The sequence below is a fragment of the Cervus elaphus genome, chromosome 5 (genome assembly GCF_910594005.1).
Source record: "Cervus elaphus chromosome 5, mCerEla1.1, whole genome shotgun sequence".
In the NCBI taxonomy this organism is placed as follows: Eukaryota; Metazoa; Chordata; class Mammalia; order Artiodactyla; family Cervidae; genus Cervus; species Cervus elaphus.
Genome location: NC_057819.1, coordinates 99,276,664 through 99,296,142, shown reverse-complemented (window position 1 = coordinate 99,296,142; position 19,479 = coordinate 99,276,664). Strand labels below are relative to the sequence as shown.

The window sequence follows — 19,479 nt, the reverse complement described above, 5'->3', positions numbered from 1 at the left end:
ATTATTTCGTTTTGCTTAACTGTTTCCCTTTGTTTCTGCATTTTCTCTCTTCCCCTTAAATTTGTTCTTTAGAGCTCTGAGAAGGCCTCAGAGACTAAAGGTTTTCTACAAACAAGGCAGGTATGGGGCAGGAGAGTGGGGATCTGTCCTGGGAAGCCCTCATAGGGTCCTGCTCAGTCACAACACCCCCCCCTTTTCTCTGATCCTTCTCAGTCTTGAGGGGGATCATGTATGGGACAAGAAAATGAAAGTTTGGGATAGAAAGGTTAATCATAAATTTGGGTGAAGAACTTGGTTTTAGGGGAACTCTGCTTCGTAACGATGTGTATGTGTTTTAGTCACTCAGTCGTGTCTGACTCTGCAACCCCATGGACCACAGCCCACCAGGCTCCTCCGTCCATGGGATTCTCCAGGCAAGAATACTGAAATGGGTTGCCATTTCCTCCTCCGGGGGCTCTTCCCGACCCAGGGATCGAACCTGCGTCTCTTATATCTCCTGCACTGTCAGGCGGTCTCTTTACTGCTAGTGCCACTTTGGAAGCCCCATGACAATGTACGAAGCCTCCATAAAAACCCAAAATGATTGAGTGTCTGGGTTAGTGAGCACATGAAGATTTAGGGGGAGTGTTACCCTCAGAGCGAGCCTGGGAGCTCTGAGCCCTTCCTCATACCTTCCCCTATGCCTCTCTTCTATCTAGCCATTCCCAAGTTACGTCCTTTTACAACAGGCCAGTGGTCTTTACTAGAATGTTGCTCTGAGTTCTATGACGTCTCTAGCAAGTTAATTGAACCCAGTTCGGGGGGAGGGGGCAGTTTGCTGGAACCTCCCATCTATAGCCAGTTGGTTAGAAGCACAGTTGATAACTTGGACTCACAATTGGCATCTGACATGTGTGCACGCGCACTCGTGTGTGTGTGTGTGTGTGTGCGCGCGCATGGGGGCCGAGGAAGGGAGAGGCAGTCTTGTAAGACTGAACTTTGGGGACTTCCCTGGTAGTCCAGTGGTTAGGACTCTGTGCTTTCACTGCTCTGGGGCATCTGGGTTCAATCCCTGGTCAGGAAACTAAGATCCCAAAAGCCATGCAGTGTGGCCAAAAAAGAAAAAAAAAACTGAACCTTTCTTTTTCAATATTTATTTTTAGTTGCAATGAGCAGGAACTACTCTTTGTTGTGATGCTCAGGCTTCTCACTGCGGTGGCTTCTCTTGTTGAGGAGCAAAGGCTCAGTAATTGCGGCTTGCGGACCTTAGGGTTCATCGGCTTCAGTAGTTGTGGCTCGGAATCTGTGCTGCACGGGCTTAGTTGCTCCAAGGCATGTGGGATCTTCCTGGACCAGGGATTGAACCCTGCCTTAGCAGGCAGATTCTTACCCATTGCACCACCCAGAAAGTCCAAGACTGAACTCTTAACATGTGAGATCTGGTGCTATCTTCAGGTAGATAAGAGTGAGAATTGTGTTAAATTATAGGGCTTCTCCGGAGAAGGCAGTGGCAACCCACTCCAGTACTCTTGCCTGGAAAATCCCGTGGACAGAGGAGCCTGGCAGGCTACAGTCCATGGGGTCACAAAGAGTCGGATACGACTGAGCGAATAAGCACATAGGACACCCAGCTAGTGTTGGAGAACTGTTGATGTGGAAAAGCCCTTCAGCCCTCATGTTGGAACTGGGTCCAGAACCCTTTTTAATACAGAACTATTCAAATTATCTATTTCTTCCCAGGTGGCACTAGTGGTAAAGAACTAGCCTGCCAGTGCAGGAGACATAAGAGATATGTGTTCTATCCCTGGTTGGGGAAGATCCCCTGAAGGAGGGCATGGCAACCCACTCCAGTACTCTTGCCTGGAGAATCCCTGTGGACAGAGGAGCCTGGCGGGCTACAGTCCATGGAGTTGCAAAGAGTCAGACACGACTGAACCAACTTAACACACACACATCTTCCAAGTAGTTAGTCCATTTCATCTGAGCTGTCAGATGTGTGGTGGAACTGTTCGTAATATTCCCTTATTAGTCTTTTAATGAGAAGAGTCTATAGTGAAGCTGTGCAAACAGCAAAGATGTTTTTTTTAAACTTAAATCTCTGAAGTACACTTGCATTTTTAAAAAATGCAGACACAAGAGGATCAGTGCTGGGACTTCCTTGGTGGTCCAGTGGCTAAGACTCCCCACTCCCAGGGCAGGAATGGGGGCAAGGTTTGATCCCTGGTCAGGGAGCTAGATCAATGTCACAACTAAAGATCCCTCATGCTGCCTACAACTAAGATCCAGTGCAGCCAAATCAATTAATTTTTTAAAAAGAGAATTGGCTGAGATGATGCCCTCAGCTGTATGCAGTTTTTCTATCCTGAGTTACCTTTTTTCTGCTGTGAAGTTAATGTAATTAATCAGGTGCAAAAATAGTTGCAATCAACTGGGATTAACCTTAAGCAGCTCATAGTGAAGCACCAAGCTCTAAACTGTTCTTTGAAGACAGACCACAGAAATTGTGGAGAAGGCCATTAACTATCCAACAGCAAAATGTTAAGAAAATAGGTATTTACATAGAAAAAATCAAATGGCAAAGAAGAGATTAATTTTTTTAAAAGTAGGAATCCATAACTTTTTTACTATTTATATAATTTATATTATATAATAATAAAATTTATATTTATAATTTATATAATTTTATTTTTACAATTTTAAAATTCACTTAAAACCTTTACTCACATGATATAGACTTAAGTTCAATAAAAGAAATGCTTCATTATCTTCCATTTCCTAGCCATGATTATAATTATTTTCACATCATGACTACTAAAATGTAAGCATATTAAAAATTATCTGTTTTGGGTGTCAAAGAAGCTAGGTATACAGCTGCCCCCTGGTTTCTATTGTACCAAGAATGGCACTTGTGATTAAAACTTAATCTGGGACATTAAGACGGATTGTATTTTCCAAACATGGCTGCCTTACTGCTTTCTTTCCATTGAGAGACGCTCTTTATGTTCAGTCACCTTGCTTTTGAGTGGACCCTGGTGACAGCCTTGACCTAGAGAGTACAGTAGAAATGATGTTCTGTGACTAGGTCATAAAAATTTCATGCATCCCCTCCACCTTATTCTCTTGGAGCCCAGCCACCATGTTGTGAGGAAGCCCAGGCTACACGGCGAGACCACATGTAGGTGTTCCAGCTGATAACAAGCATCAGAGACGAATGCCTGCCTAAGGAAGCCTTCAAGACAACTCCGGTTCCAATCACAGCCTGACTGTAGTCACATGGGATTCCAAGTGAGACCCACCTAGCTCTGGTGACCCTCAGCACCATTAGAGGTGATAAAATTGTCTGTCTTTTAAGTCTCCAAGTTTTGGGGTGATTTGTTACTAGCAAGAGGCACCCAGAACAGATTTTGGGACTGTGAGTGGGGTGCTGCTGAAAAAAAAACCTGAAATGTGTGGCACTGGCTTTAGAATCAGATGTTGAGTGTAAGTCTAAAGTACTTTAAGGAGGATATTGATAAGGACATAGAGAAAATAAAAATGTTACTGGAAGCTAGAAGAAAAGAATGATGTATGCAAGGGAAACTTTGTTATATGTGTAGTATCTTTATGAAATAGTGGAATCTTGTTCCTTGTGTTAGGTGAAAATTGGGAAATGTAGCTAATTAGCTCAATTGGCTAAGGAAATTTCTAGGCAAAATGTTGAAAGTACCACTTGACTTCTTGCTACCTGAGATTAAAACTAAGAGAGTGAAGTTAAAAGATCGAATGTTGTATGTGAATGACTCAGGATTTGCTGAGTTCAGAAATAAAGCTGTTTCTTAGCTACTCTAGATGATTAGCAATGCCAAAATTAAAAAATGGCTCATGCGCAGAGGTCAAATCCAGGGTGTTTCTCAGGAAAACATGTTCTAAAGTTTAAGCCAAAAATGTAATAGAAGACTTTTGTTAAAGCCTCAGAAAGATTTAAGGTGGTGTTTCAAATAAAGGCCTTTTAAGGATAGTAAGGGTATGCCTGACAAAATTTCTCTGATAGGACAATAGGTTTCTAAGAATTGTAAGGGCAAATACTAGAGCAGGAATTATCAGGAAGAGATTTGTGTATGGATTTTTCTCTGACAAATTGGATTGTAATTGCATGCAATACCCACAAGTTTTGTTTTTTTAAAAAATTATATGCACTAGAACTGAAAGGAATAATACAAACAGAAAAAAGAATTTGGACCCAGAAATTCTATAGGCTAGGATTAGGCTAAGAAAACTATTCACCTGCAAACAGAGGCTCCTGTACAGAAAAGGAAGGACTTAGAAGAGGAAACAAAGATCCTAGGGGTAATGCCAAGAGCCACAGTGGACTTGCGGGAAATAGAACTGAGCCCCGATTAAATAGCTATACCTGAGAAACCACACCCAAGAACCTTCATCCACACCTGGATGAGACCTTGGGCTATAAGCTGAGGCCATTGTTGTTCAGTTGCTCAGTCATGTCCGACTCAGCAACCCCATGGACTGCATCACGCCAGGGTTCCCTGTCTTTCACTAACTCTCAGAGTTTGCTCAAATTCACGTCCATTGAGTCAGTGATGCCATCCAACCGTCTCATCCTCTGTCATCCCCTTCTTCTTCTGCCTTCAATCTTTCCCACCATCAGGGTCTTTTTTCCAATGAGTTGGCTCTTCACATCAGGTGGCCAAAGTATTGGAGCTTTAGCCTCAGTCCTTCCATTGAATATTCAGGGTTGATTTCCTTTAGGATTGACTGCTTTAATCTCTTTGCAGTCCAAGGGACTCCTAAGAGTCTTCTCCAGCACAATTCAAAAGCATCAGTTCTTCAGCTCTCAGTCTTCTTTATGGTCCAACTCTCACATCTATACATGACTACTGGAAAAACTGTAGCTTAGACACCATAAATGAGATGCAACTTGAGGGAGGTACTGAGTGTACCTGTGAAACAGGAGGGAAGGGGGCAGGGCACAACATTTAAAAGAACGACAAAGCCCAAGGACACAACAGACACTGATAGAACCAAATAGGTCCAAGATGGTGGATGAGTTGACTCCAGTAGACTGTGAGCCTCAGAATATGCTCATTGTAACGCATCAGCAAGCTAAATGACACACCCACAGGTGCCGTGACAGCTCCATGTCAGTGACGTGAAGGTCGCTCAGTCGTGTCTGGCTCTTTTTGACCCCATGGACTGTAGTCCTCCAGGCTCCTCTGTCCATGGGATTCTCCAGGCAAGAATACTGGAATGGGTTGTCATTCCTTTCTCCAAGGGATCTTCACAACCCAAGGATTGAACCCAGGTCTCCTGCATCGCAGGCAGATTCTTTACCATCTGGGGCCACCGGAAAAGCCCAGGCCAACCATAAAGATAAAAAAATGGGCCTGGCCCAATTCCTGGAAATCCCCACCCCTTCCCCCAAAATAGCTAGAATACTACAACTCATTAGCCTATGAAATAAGCCACTCCTATAAAAACTGACAGCCCCATAGCATGGGGCTGCTCCTCTCACCTTGTGAGATGATGCACACTGCCTGTGGAGTGTGTTTTTCTTTAAATAAATCCACTTCTTACCTACCACTTTGTCTCTCACTGAATTCTTTCTGTAGTGAGACATGAAGAACCTCAGCTGCATTAAGTCCTGAGATCAGGTGTGATCTTAGTTAAAATACTGTAGGTTCAAGTCCCAATCTGGGTTTCGGCTGAGTTCAAGTCCCAGTTCATGGGTTGAAACCCCAATCTGGGTTACACGGTTTCTGCACATGGAAGGGATGTGACTTGTGGTCAGAGGGTGGACTGTGACCAACTGTGTTTTGCAAATATCCTCCTCCAGGGGATCTTCTTAACCCAGGGATCCAACCTGAGTTTCTTTTGTCTCCTGCATTGGCAGGTGGGTTCTTTACTAGTGCCACCTGGGAAGCCCCACAATTATAAAAAAAAATCCGAAGTGTTTTTTGTAATAGATATTCTTCTCATTGATTGAATGGTGGGGTCTAGTTGCTCCTCCGTGTGTATGTGGACCCAGCTGATGGTATGGCTGAGGAAAATGACATTTTAAATTTCAGAATGCCCACAATTCTTTTTAAATCCCGAGTGTTTATATGGTAGTAAAGTCTGAGAGATGATTATAAAAGAAAAATGCCTTGTAGAAAACTCTTGAATGATTTTAAATTAAAAGCACCAATAGGTGGATTGGCTAAATCAATAAGCAGTAGTACTTCATGTTATAGAAATAGATTGAATAAAATATTAAATACCACAAAGAAGGAGAGCAGCAACCGAGGCAGATTGATTTTATTTTGGTTTTGTCTTCCTAATTTTGTGTTAAAATGGAATAGCTAAATATAGAGAATTCAATAAATTAGATTTCTATCTGCCGATGCTGCTGCTAAGTAGCTTCAGTCGTGTCCGACTCTGTGCGACCCCATAGATGGCAGCCCACCAGGCTCCCCTGTCCCTGGGATTCTCCAGGCAGGAGCACTGGAGTGGGTTGCCATTTCCTTCTCCAATGCATGAAAGTGCAGTAGCTCAGTTGTGTCCAAAACTCTCAGCGACTCCATGGACTGCAGCCCACCAGGCTCTGTCCATGGGATTTTCCAGGCAAGAGTACTGGAGTGGGATGCCATTGCCTTCTCCGAGATTTCTATCTGGCTGTATCTAATGAATAAAATCTGTGTGTGTGATCAGTTATATTCAGGGTATAATCCAAACCATTTGTAAAATTGGCTCAAACTATGGATGTTCTCAGAACGAGGTTATTGGTGTTTTGGTCATTTGGAAGTGATAATATAATAAGCTTAAACTTGGCTACAGTGTATTAAGAAACAAAGGACGTTTCTGAGAGACTTAGGTCAGGGACTTGGAAAGGGAGATGTCATTTTTTGGGAACTCCAGAACCCAGAAGAAGAAATGGCAGCTGGAAATTTTTCTAGTGAAATTCCAAGTGATATGGTGTCACTTGAAAAATGATAGTTAATCTTGCAAATAATTTTCAAAGAATTCGATGCTGGTTGTTGTTCAGTTGGTTTACTTTGGAAGTAATTTAGGGTGTGGACTTAAAAGTGAAGGATTAAGAAGCTTGGACCACCAAACCCATCTATGACGTCATGAATATATGACTGTGAAATTTTAGAAACATGTCAAGGTTCAGTACAGGTAACTTGAGCCATAAGACTCTAAGAGACAAGATTAAGAAAAGCGAAACAGGAACTTCCCTGGTGGTCCAGTGGTTAAGAATCCAGCTGTGAATGCAGGGGACACGGGTTTGATCCCTGATCCAGATATGAAGATCCCACATGTCATGGGGCAGCTGAGCCTGTGCATCATGACTATAAAGCCCACACTTCATATATAACATCCATAACAAAGTAGAGACCATTGCAGACACAGAGAACAAACAGGTGGTTACCAGAGGGGAGAGGGGTGAGGGAAGGGAAGAAATAGGTGAGGGAGATTTAGAGGTGCAAATTCCAGGTGCAAAATAAAATGAGTAACAGGTATGAAATGTATAACATGGGAAATAGTCAACATCTATATAATATCTTTGTATGGTGACATATTAGAACGAGTCTTATCATGGTTATCTGTTTGAAATGTATAGAAATATCAAATAACTATGCTGTATAACAGGAACTATCATAGTATTATAGAGCAACTGTACTTCAAAAATAATTTGCAGGAAAAAAAGATCAAATTTGTGGTTACTGAGGCAGGTGGGAACTGGATGAAGGCAGTCAAAGAGTATAAACTTCCAGTTATAAGATTAAGTACTAGGGATGTGACATACGACATGATAAGTAATACTGCTGTATATTATATATGAAAGTTAAGAGTAAATCCCCCTGGTAGCTCAGCTGGTAAAGAATCTGCCTGCAATGCGGGAGATGTGGGTTTGATCCCTGGGTTGGGAAGATCCCCTGGAGAAGGGAAAGGCTACCCACTCCAGTATTCTGGCCTGGAGAATTCCACGGACTGTGTAGTCCATGGGGTTGCAAAGAGTCTGACACGACTGGGCGACTTTCACTCTCAAGAGTAAATTCTAAGTGTTCCCATCACAAGGAAAGATAGTTTCTATTTCTTTAATTTTGTAACTACATGAGATGACGGGTGTTCACTAAACTTACTGTGATAATCATTTCATGATATATGAAAGTCAAATCACTATGCTCTCCACCTTAAATTTATTCAGTGCTGTATGTCAATTATATCTCAACAAAACTGGAAGGGAAAAAAATAATGGAATGGCTCATACCAATCCCAGACTTCCTTTTCCCGCTGCCTGCTGTCCAGTCAATTCCTGGCTCCCCCAGCCCTTCCATTTTATGTTTCATTCATTCCACCAAAATATGAACGCCTCCTGTGTGATCCCAAGAGCAGTTGTATCACCTACTCAGCCTGACACCCAAGTTCAGAGGGGTTTTTGAGCACCAACCTCCGTGTTCTGGGAAAACTGAAGAAGTGATGCAAGTGGTGAGTCTAGGTTAGATGTTTATATGTGTCTCATTCCAGCAGTCGTGACTGTGTGAGCAGATGAAAGGAGAGAGAGGGTTGGCGGGAGCTTGATGGTCTATCAGTCCTGCCCACAACCTGGACCTTACCTTTGTCTGACACGTATGGCATTTTTGTTTGATAGGCTTCTTTTTTAGTAGAAAGTTACGAATCTCTTGTTAGTTGGGATTATTTAGGCTTTTGATCATAGAGAAAGGGAGAAGTAAATCCTAATTCTAGAATCGAACGCTTTAACAACAAAGCAGGGGTTAGCAGAGGTGGCCTGTGCTACAGAGATTCAACTAAGGGCTGTGAATGATATAGGTGACCTCTGTGTATGGATATATACATGTATGGTCAGGGAAGGGAGGAGACTCAGGAACAGGATGAGGGAGAGAGTTCAGTTCACAGATGGGACAAGGGTGCCATGACTTCGTGACATAAAAAGCTGAAATTCACAAACAGCTATAATGGAAACTAGTGGGACAATTGAATTTCAAATATGGGCAGCATGTTATTAGGTAAAGGACCAGTGTGACAATGCAGGAGACATAAGAGACAAGGGTTTGATCCCTGGGTTGGGATGATCCCCTGGAGGAGGGCATGGCAACCCACTCCAGTGTTCTTGGCTGGAGAATCCCATGGACAGAGGGGCCTGGCAGGTTACAGTCCATAGGGTCGCCAAGAGTCAGACATGACTGAAGTGACTTAGCACGCACGCACTCATGCATTAGGTAATAGTACTCTCTCAATTGTTAAATACAATCTTCAATGGCTGGATGGCATCACTGACTTGAAGGACATGAGTTTGAGCAAGCTCTGGGAGTTGATGTTGGACAGGGAAGCCTGGTATGTTGCAATTCATGGGGTGGCAAAGAGTTGGACATAACTGAGCGACTGAACTGACTGAACTGAATTGTTAAATGTCGTGACTGATAATCATATCATGATTGTGTCAGAGAACATCCATAATCTTATAAAATATGGTATCAATATTTAGAGGTGTGGGAGTATTGAAAGTATCATGATATTACAACTTACTCTCAAAGGGTTCAAGATACAGGAAAAGTAAATGTGGCAAAATGTTAATATTTGATTAATCTAAGTGAAAGTTATATGGGGGTCTGTTGTACTGCTATTGTTTACTTGTCTACAGTTATGATTTTTTTTTAAATTTTACTGTGAAATGTCCTTCCTCTTGGCTTTAGTCACTTAGGGTTGGTGGAGTTCCCCAACCTTCTATCCCGAATGCCCCCAGACAAGGGGCACTGCTCCCCAAAGCCCTGATACTCATATTTCTGCCCACCCTCCCTGCCCTTCGTGGACCCAGCATCTCTCTTCCAGGGCTCCCACTGTGCTCTGTCATCACATGACAGATCCTCTTCCCGCGCTCCTCTATTTAGCTTCCTGTTCCCCAGGAGCCTGAGCTATCCTTGGAGACAATGCCTGGGTCGTTCTCATGTGTGTTCCCGCCAGCATGTGGCATCAGGTGTGGCCTCTGGGAGGTACATTACAGGTGTACTGCTGCAGTGGAAGCAGTGAGGGAGTGAACAAGTTGTGGGATGGAGAGAGAAACAAGAGATGGTAGGTGGAGTGTGACACATGAAAGCAAGTAACCTCCAGGCAGGTTGATAGCAACTAAATGATCAACATGTAAATGAGTGTAGATTCTTGGTGTCTTGAGGCTCAAAAATGTGGCTTAATGGACTTCCCTGGTGGTCCAGTGGTTAAGGCTCCAAGTTTCTACTGCAGGAAGCATGGGTTCAATCCCTGATCTGGAAATTAAGATACCATGCCCTGGTGGCTCAGACGGTTAAGAATCTGCCTGCAATGCAGGAAACCCCAGTTTGACCCCTGGGTGGAGAACATCCCCTGGAGGAGGTCATGGCAACTCACTCCAGTATTCCTGCCTGGGAATTCCCGTGGACAGAGGAGCCTGGCAGGCTACAGTTCATGGGGTGGCAAAGAGTTGGACACCAAGGGAGCAGCTGACTCACACACACACCAGGGCAGGTGCAGCATCCAGCATCAGTAAGCAGCTCTCCTCATGGGCCTGGGCAGCTAGAGCCCGAAACAGGGAGACTGCACCAGGCCCATGGGCAGGAGATCAGTGTGACCCAGGGAAGACAGAGGCCAGGGAGGTGCCACTGTGGGCTCTGCAGGACCGGTGTTCTGAGAGCCGCCCCTGGAAAGGTCCCCTTGGCTGGCAGGGGCAGAGCGGTCCCAGGGGCCCTATAGCCCAGCCCAGGCTTCGTTCAACACTGCCTTCAGCCTTTTAAGAGGGACAATTGCTGTGTGAGCTGAATTCTGGGTGACCTCTTCAGACGAGTGAGGGAAGAACATCTTAGCAACCTCAGCTTGACAGGATAAACTCTCTCTCTACAAACACACCCGTCAGTGGGGAGGGAGCCTCATGGGCCCCTGCAGAGCATATCAAGTTGTGGGTGAGGCTGGCTCAGACCCCACTTTCAGCTCCGAGAGGACCTTAGTTACCCATGTCATGATACCTCCCAGGGAACCGCAGAGATTCTGCCTCAGTGACTCGTTCACTTGTCTTTACTTGTTCAGTGGTTGCCAAGCCCCCACCTCAGACCAGGAATCTGAGACGGAGTTACTTCAGTGGACAGACTGAAACGAAACAGTCTCTGCTCTGATGGTGCTTATATTCTATTGAGAGGAGACAAGGCCATATAAATTCATACAGATCATACATGTCACATGGTGATAAGCACTAGAGTGGAGAGTAGGGAAGCGGGGGGAGGGCTGGACGAAGGGAGATGGGGACAGGCGGGATGGTTTTATTTCATTTTTTGGCTGCACCACATGGTGTGTGGGATCTTAGTGCCCTGACCAGGGATTGAACCCTTACCCCCTACAGTGGAAGTGCAGCATTGATCACTGGACTGCCAAGGGAGCCCCTGGAGCGGTGACTTTACGGGGGATGTCCAAAGCCCCTCCGAACACGTTGGCGCTCCACCTTGGTTAGGGGTGGCCAGAGCACGAGACCTGCCTGGGGAGCTGTGCCTCTCCCTGGAGGTCGTGGCCGGAACCACGGGCTGGGCTGAGGCGTGCGGTCCCGAGAGATGGAGCGGTGCAGAGGACAGAATAGGGGCAGGCGGGGCAGGCGGTGGGCTGCACAGTGGACAGTCCCTGGGCGGAGGGAGGTGGCACAGAGCCTGCCCGCCCCAGGGCCCCCACTGCCCTATCTTCTCTCATCTCCTCCCCACCAGAATCTCGCTGTCCCCTGAGATCCACCCCCACCACGCTTCTGAGACTGCTTTGCCCAAACCTGCTGATGACTGACAAGTCCCATGGACTCTGATGTTTGAAGCTCTTCTCGCATTTTCTGGGACATCACCCTCTCCAAGTTTCCTTCAAGGCTCCTCTTGCCCCTAAAATGCTGGTGTTCTGAGATCTGAGTTCCACATGCAGCCCACTTTTTTCCCTCCAGTCGTATCCCCGGGGTGACTTGCCCCCCAAATCTCTCAGCAGCCCCCATCCCCCTCCTCAGCTCCAAACCCCACATATCCAGCTGCTGGCTATCCTAGAGGAACCCTTATTCAGAGTGTTCTGATTATTGCCAGATTGTGAGTCCCTTTAGAGAAAGATCTTGAATAATGTACTATTGATTTCCCCAATGCCTGCTACCCTGCTTAGTTCAGTTGTCACTCAGTCGTGTCCGACTCTTTGCAACCCCATGGACTGCAGCACACCAGGCTTGCCTGTCCATCACCAACTCCATCAAACTCATGTCCATCGAGTCGGTGATGGCATCCAACCATCTCATCCTCTGTCGTCCCCTTCTCCTGTGCGTTCAATCTTTCCCAGCATCAGGGTTGTTTCTAGTTAAGTCAGCTCTTCACATCAGGTGGCCAAAGTATTGGAGCTTCAGTATCAGTCCTTTCAAAGAATATTCAGGACTACCTTCCTTTAGGATTGACTGGTTTGATCTCCTTGCTGTCCCTTGGACAAGAAGGGAGCAAGAAGCTTCCCTTGAGCAAGAAGACTCAAGAGTCTTCTCTAACACCACAGTTCAAAAACATCAATTCTTCAGTGCTCAGACTTATTTATAGTCCAACTTTCACATCCATACATGACTACTGGAAAAACCACAGCTTTGACTAGATGGACCTTTGTCAGCAAAGTAATGTCTCTGCTTTTTAATATGCTGTCTAGGTTGGTCATAGCTTTTCTTCCAAGGAGCAAATATCTTTCAATTTCATGGCTGCAGTCACCATCCGCAGTGATTTTGGAGTCCAAGAAAAACTTTCTGTTTGCATTATTTCTCCATCTATTCCCCGTGAAGTGATGGGACTGGATGCCTTGATCTTTGTTTTTTGAATATTGAGTTTTAATCCAGCTTTTTCACTCTCCTCTTTTACTTTCATCAAGAGGCTCTTTAGTTCTTCTTGGCTTTCTGCCACAAGTGTGGTGTCATCTGCATATCTGAGATTATGGATATTTCTCCCAGCAATCTTGATTCCAGCTTGTGCTTCACCCAGCCTGGCATTTTGCATGATGTACTCTGCATATAAGTTAAATAAGCGTAACATAGTGTGACAATATACAGCCTTGACGTACTCCTTTCCCAATTTGGAACCAGTCTGTGTCCATTTCTAACTGTTGCATCTTGACCTGCATACAGATTTCTCAGGAGGCAGGTGTTAGGTGGTCTGGTATTCCCATCTCTCTAAGAATTTTCCAGTTTGTGGTGATCTACCCAATCAAAGGCTTTGGTGTAGTAAATAAAGCAGATGTTTTTCTGGAATTATTTTCCTTTTTCGATTATCCAACAGATGTTGGCAATTTGATCTCTTGTTTCTCTGCCTTTTCTAAATCCAGCTTGAACATCTGGAAGTTCTTGGTTCATGTACTGTTGAAGCCTAGATTGGAAAATTTTGAGCATTACTTTGCTAACTTGTGAGATGGGTGCAGTTGTGCAGCAGTTTGACATTCTTTGGCATTGCTACCCTGCTTAACACCAATTTAATAACCTACTTTTTCTACCAGATATTGGAACATTTCATAAAGCCACAATAAGTAAGCCTGCACAGGGCGATCAATGGAATAGAACACAAGGTCAAGAAATAGACCCAAATACACACATACAGGAATTCAGAATGTAACAAATGTGGCAAGACATTACTTTCACTTACCTCTTGGCCATCTGTAAGTCTCCCTGGGAGAAATGTCTGTTCTGCTCATTTTTTGATTGGATTGGTTTGGGGTTTTTTGTTTTTGATATTGAGCTACATGAGCTGTTTGAATATTGTGGAGATTAATCCTTTGTCAGTCGTTTCGTTTGCAAATATTTTCTCCCACTGCAAGGGATTTCTGTTTGTGATTTCCTTTGCTGTGCAAAAGCTTTTAAGTTTCATTGGGTCCCATTGGTCTCTCTTTATTTCCATTACTCTAGGAGGCAGATCCAAAAAGATCTTGCTATGATTTATGTCAAAGATTGTTCTGCCTCTGCTTTTCTCTAAAGAGTTTCACAGCAGCAGCCCCCAACCTTTTTGGCACCAGGGACCAGTTTTGCGGGAGACAGTTTTTCCACGGACTGGAGGTGGGGAGCGGTTTCAGAATGATTCAAGCATATTATGTTTATTGTGCACTTTATTTCTATTATTATTACATCAGGTCACCAGGCATTAGATCCTGGAGGTTGGGGACCCATTTTACAGCATCAATGTTACATTTAGGTCTTTAATACATTTTGAGTTTATTTTTGTGTGTGACATTAATGTTCTAGTTTCATTCTTTGACATCTAGCTGTCCAGTCTTCCCAGCACCACTTTTTGAAGAGAACTGTCTTTTCTCCATTGTATCTTCTTGCTTCCATTGTCATACATTAGCTGACTATAGGTGTGTGGGCTTATTTCCAGGCTTTCTATCCTGTTCCATTGATCCTGAGAGAGCTCCCATCAATGGACACTCCCTGGGGCCTCTGCTACCCATGTCTTTGTCCCCACAGTGAGCCACAGCCAACCCCCATCTCCCCAGGAGCCCCTCCAAGACCCACAGGTAGGTCTCGCCCGGGCTCCTGCGGGTTACAGCCTGTGCCCTGGGCCATAGTGCACGGGAGAGCTTGTGTGCACCCTCCAGGCCCCTGCAGCTCCCGCACTCAAGGCCCGCTGGCCTTCAAAGCCAAACACTCTGGGGGCTCCTCCTCGCAATACCAGACCCCCCGGCTGGGGAGCCTGACGTGGGGCTCAGAACTCTCCTGTAGGTCTGGGGTGTATAATTATCTTCCCGTTTGCGGGTCATCCACCCGGCAGAGACAAGGTTTGATGTCATGAGAGCACCCCTCCCACCACCTTTCCTTCTTTGCTTATACAGCATTGTTTTAAGTTCGTTTTGTCACTGGTTGCTCCGCAGTGAGCAGTGTTTTGGTGTTTTCGTGAGGAAGTGAGCTCCAGTCCTTCTACTCCATCTTATCCCCTCCCTTCTGGGGGGCTGGGTGAGGGAGGGCAGGAATATTTTTTAAACATCTACCTATCTTCTACAAATTAGCTCAGATGTCACTTCTCAAAGAGACTGTTCAGGATACATGCAGCTGGGAAGTCACTCCCTTTTCTGCATTTCCAAGGCACTTATGTTCACAGACTGAAAAACCCACGAGGCATCTACCTCAAGCCCATAAGCCTCAATACTGTCTCACATACATACCCCTGCATTGATGCTCACACAGGCACCCCAAGTCCTGGGATCTGTACAGTAGTCTCCCAACGCTCAAAGGGATCAGATCCTCACTGGGAAGCATCCAAACCTCCAAGAGCAGGTAGGAAGGCCGGCAGTGAGCTTGTCAGATTCCTGCCGGGGGGACTGTCACTGCAAGGATCAGCCCTAAAACACATCATCCAGACCCACGATGGATGCCCCTGTAATTTGGGATGCCCCAGGTTCCAACTCACAGGAGTCCCTGACTAAACTCTGTACCTTCTCGTAACTCTCTAAACTTCCATCACAGTCACTCAGCCTGCTCCTTTAGACCAAGGCAGTGTGTATGTGTGTTTTAAAAGGTTCACTCACTAGGACACACAGTCCCACACATCCCCACCCTTGGATGAACAGAAGCAGGGCTGCTTGCTTCTCCAGCCAACCAAGCACGCACCCCGTGCAGCGAGAGCAGCGGGCCAACGCGTGAGCTTCCGACACTGGCTTGTAGAGCGACCCTGTGGGTCGGTGGCTCCTCTATGGCCAGCGGGGCTCACAGGACGCCTGGGAACCGCTGTGGGTACAGGCCAAGCCCAGCAGACACCTGGGCTTCTGGCTGGGGACAGCATGGTGGCAAAAGGCAGAAGCAGCAGTCGCTACTGAAGGATGTAAATTTATTGGAAAAGAAAAGGGGGGGGGGGTGGGGCTAGGAGTCAGGCTCTGAGGCAGGTGGCGGCTTCTCGTCGTCCGGGGGGCAGTCAATGAAGTCGGCCAGCATGGCAGCGGTGTCACCCTGCTCCTTCCAGGGACAAACAAGAAGTTCAGAACAGTGGCAGGCACAGACCCAGCGGGTCAGGATGCGCGTCGCTCCCGCCCCTCCTCCCCGCGGGGCCCCCTCACCTTTTCCGGGGGGAGAGCTGCCACCTCCACCTCCGCCTCCGCCGCCGCAGACGCCTCTGGTGGGGGTGATACCTTCTCACCCCCACCCTCAGCCCCCTCTTCCAGCAGGGTTGGTGGCCCAGAGGGCTCCTCCTCCACAAGCTCCTGAGGCGGTGGCCCTGCAGGGGGGCTCCCCCCTTCCCTCTCCATCTCCCCCTGGGAGGGGAGCACCTCAGGGGCCAGCGTGGGGGCCGTCTCAGGCCCAGGCGCCTCCTCGGTCCCAGGCTCCTCCACTTCCAACAGCAGGCCGGGTTCCAGTCCTGGCTCCGGAGGCCCCTTGGGAGACTCGGCGGGGGGCAGCGCTGGAGGCGGCAGGCTTGGGGGCACAGGCCCTCCTCCTTCCACCTCCCCGCCTGCCGGGCCGAACTCCACTTCTTCCAGCTCTTCCAGCTCCTCGTCCTCCTCCTCGTCCTCCTCATCCTCCAGCTCACCTTCCTCTTCCTCAAACTCCTCCTCAAACTCCTCCTCCTCCTCTTCCTCCTCCTCAAAGTACTCCTCTTCCTCCTCCTCGTCCTCCTCGAAATCCTCCTCCTCGTCCTCCTCCTCCTCTTCCTCCTCCTCCTCCTCCTCTTCTTCCTCCTCCTCATCACTGCTGTTGATGTTAATGACTGTCAGGTCTTCTTCCAGGGCTGGGGGGCCTCCCCCACCAGGAGTCCCTTCCGGAACCAGCTGGGGTGGCGGCAGCGTCACCGGGCCGGGAACAGGAGGCGGGGGAGGGGGCGGGAGCGGCCCCGGGGCTGCAGGCAGCTCTTCTGGCTCGTCCTTGGTGGGCACAGGAGGGGAGGCTGCAGGTGGCCCAGCGGGGGCTACTGGCGGGGGCGTGGTGCCTGAGGGCGGCGGGGGCGGGGGTGGCAGCCCCTCAGGCACGATCACCACGCTGTCATCAGAGTCGCTCTCCAAGGAGATTTCCACGTCGGACGCCTCCTCCTTGTCATAGTGGACAAAGGCTGGTCTGGGCACTCGCCCCCCGAAAGTCTCATCTGGCGGGACAGTAGGTGGGGGGCTGCCACTTGGGGCCAGGACAGCGTCCTCACTGGAGCCTGCCCGGTGGTTCTCAGGGCCAGGAAGGAGCCGGGGGGGTACAGACACCAGGCCTGGCACAGACAGGCCCAGGTGGTTGGCTGTGGCTGGAGGTCCAGGGCGTGTGGGGGGCAGGGGGCCCGCCGGGGGCATGGGGCCTGCAGAGGGCATGGTGCCCGCGGAGGGCAGGGGGCCTGGCGTGTGGAAGGCTGGAGCCCTGAAGGGAGCTGGAGCCTCAGGAGGCGGGACTGGGGCCGGGGCGGGGCAGGTGGGGCCCACAGACTGCAGGGGAGGAACTCGGGGGTGGGTCAGAGCCGCACAGGTCACCAGGGCTTCTGAGCAGAAGGAGGAGACCTGGGGGAAGAAGGGGCGAGAGCAAGGGTCAGGACACAGGCTCTCAGTACTGGGGGCGCGCAGGGCCAACACCGAGGTGGATGCGGCCCACGTAGCAGTTACCTCCAGGCTGTCCTCGCGCTGGCCCAGGGAGAAGGCCCGCAGCGCGCAGGCGAGAGGCGGCGGGCAGCGAGGCGAGGGTGCCAGCAGCAGGGCCAGCAGCAGGCGGTAGAGCTCGCGGCGGCAGTGGGAGCTGGTGTACGGGGAGCTGCCGAGGGCTTCGCCCTGCTGGACACCCATGACCAGGGGGAGCACCAGCTCATGCAGTCGCTGGAAGGACAGAGCGCACAGCTGGAGGCGCCGCCAGACGACCCGCCCGTCCTCCAGGGCCTGCGCCCAGGTCCGAATGAACCCCCACCAGTACCCCTTCCAGCGGGGACCAGGCTCCCCTCACCCTGTGAGTCTCCTCCTTGATGAGAGGCCCGCACATGAGGATGGTCCGGCTGAGGCCTGGGGGAGGAGACGAGCGTGAGAGGCTGACACGACGGGCGGCCCAGGGCAGCACCCGCTCTGCCCACCTCGGGCAAGTCACGTGACTCCTGTTTTCTCAGCTATAAAATGGGGCTCATGAGTGGACCTCTACTACACAAAGCTGTGAACGTTATGTAATTCAGATGGAGATACATTCTAAACGTGAGTTTACACATGGGGAGCGCTGGAGTGCACATGCGGGACCCAAAGGAAAGTCACTTCTGCTTCCAGCAGCGGGCCTGGGGCGTGCAAGCTCTGCCAGGCAGGGGTCTCGTCCTCTTCCTCCCCCGCCCTCCGGGACACACGAGCACACGCCATGGACAGAGGATGTGCAAACGAAAACACCCGAGACCCATCCAACAGCAGGACCCACCTGCAGCCCTGGGGAGAGTGCGGCCCCTCGGCAGGCTCTTAGCCGGGTCTGCGTGTTTTCCACCCCCGCCCCCCACCAGGACACCCGGTCCCTCCAGTGCTCCCAGACCCTCCTGGCCCCGAGGTGCCGGGCACAGGCCTCACCCACCTCTCAGTGCGGCTGCACAGACATCGCTGTTGGCATTGCTGTCCCCTTTCCGGTGGCTGGGCGGGGCCATGGCCTCCCCCACGTCCAGCTTCAGCTTCTTGGGAGCACTGGGCTTCCCAGTCTGCAAGCCCCCGTCAGGGCTCCCCCGGGGGCTGCGCAGCTGGCAGGGAAGGGAACACAGATCACACACCAGCCGGCAGGAAGGCAGGACGGGCGGGAGGCTGGATCGAGTGAGGACCAGGGGCACGGGGAGGCCTCTCTCACCCTGAGGGCGTCCGCTGGCGGGGAGATGTCGCTGAGCAGGTGGGAGAGCAGGGCCTCCCCCGAGGCGCCCCCCTGCAGCACCCCCGCCGAGGCCCCGCACACCTGCACCCAGAGCTCCAGGACAGCGTACACCTTGGTCCGCACGGTGCTGCAGGGGGCGCAGAGGGCGCCTGTGAGGGGAGGCCACGCCGCCGCCCCCAGCCCGGCAGCGCCCGCTCACCACCACCCCTCCTCTCTATTCCCTTCCTGGACGGTCACCTGTAGGGCCTCTCCTGGCCTGGTCCGAGGTTCTCCCTCCCAATGCTCCAGGCATTGAGGACCTGGGGAAGCAGGCGGCTGATCAGAGCCCCGAAGCGCAAGAGCCGTGCTCCACACCTGGGGGTGAAGACAGAACGATGACCCCCGCTCCCAGCACGTCCCAAACCCCGCGCCGCTTCCTCCCGACCCCACTCACGCGAGGATGAGTGCCGAGAGCAGGTCCAGGGCTTCAAGGTGGAGAGAGGGCAGCAGCAGCAAGCGCAGGGGGCCGTCTCCCAGCAGACTCTGTGGGGAAAACCAGCAAATGAGGAGTGGGGCAAGACTGCATACACGCAGGTGAGGCGGCCACCCCCAGCCCAACTCCCCCGACAAGATGAAACACCGTCCTCGACAGACCGGGGAAGGACGATGGGGCAGGCAGGCCGGAGCCCTCGGTGGTGACTCGTGGACGCCCAGCTCACGGTCGCCTGGGGAAGCACCTGCTCCAAGCGCTCCCA

The 19,479-nt window shown here is 49.6% G+C and overlaps 1 protein-coding gene across 3 annotated transcripts in view; it reads right to left on the bottom strand.

Annotated features, from left to right (window-relative positions):
* Positions 1 to 15,770: 15,770 nt before the first annotated feature.
* PELP1 (proline, glutamate and leucine rich protein 1) overlaps positions 15,771 to 19,479 on the bottom strand; it is a 47,359-nt gene continuing 43,650 nt past the window's right edge. For 2 of the 3 annotated variants that reach the window (XM_043903579.1, XM_043903577.1), the window contains exons 10-17: positions 19,179 to 19,267; positions 18,983 to 19,099; positions 18,725 to 18,872; positions 18,461 to 18,620; positions 17,864 to 17,919; positions 17,533 to 17,739; positions 16,018 to 17,430; positions 15,771 to 15,916 (exon numbers count right to left, since the gene is read on the bottom strand). In XM_043903579.1, coding sequence (XP_043759514.1) covers positions 15,824 to 15,916; positions 16,018 to 17,430; positions 17,533 to 17,739; positions 17,864 to 17,919; positions 18,461 to 18,620; positions 18,725 to 18,872; positions 18,983 to 19,099; positions 19,179 to 19,267 — 2,283 coding nt within the window. In that variant the 3' untranslated portion in view covers positions 15,771 to 15,823. The remainder of the gene's footprint in view (positions 15,917 to 16,017; positions 17,431 to 17,532; positions 17,740 to 17,863; positions 17,920 to 18,460; positions 18,621 to 18,724; positions 18,873 to 18,982; positions 19,100 to 19,178; positions 19,268 to 19,479) is intronic. The other variant, XM_043903578.1, reaches the window with a different exon arrangement.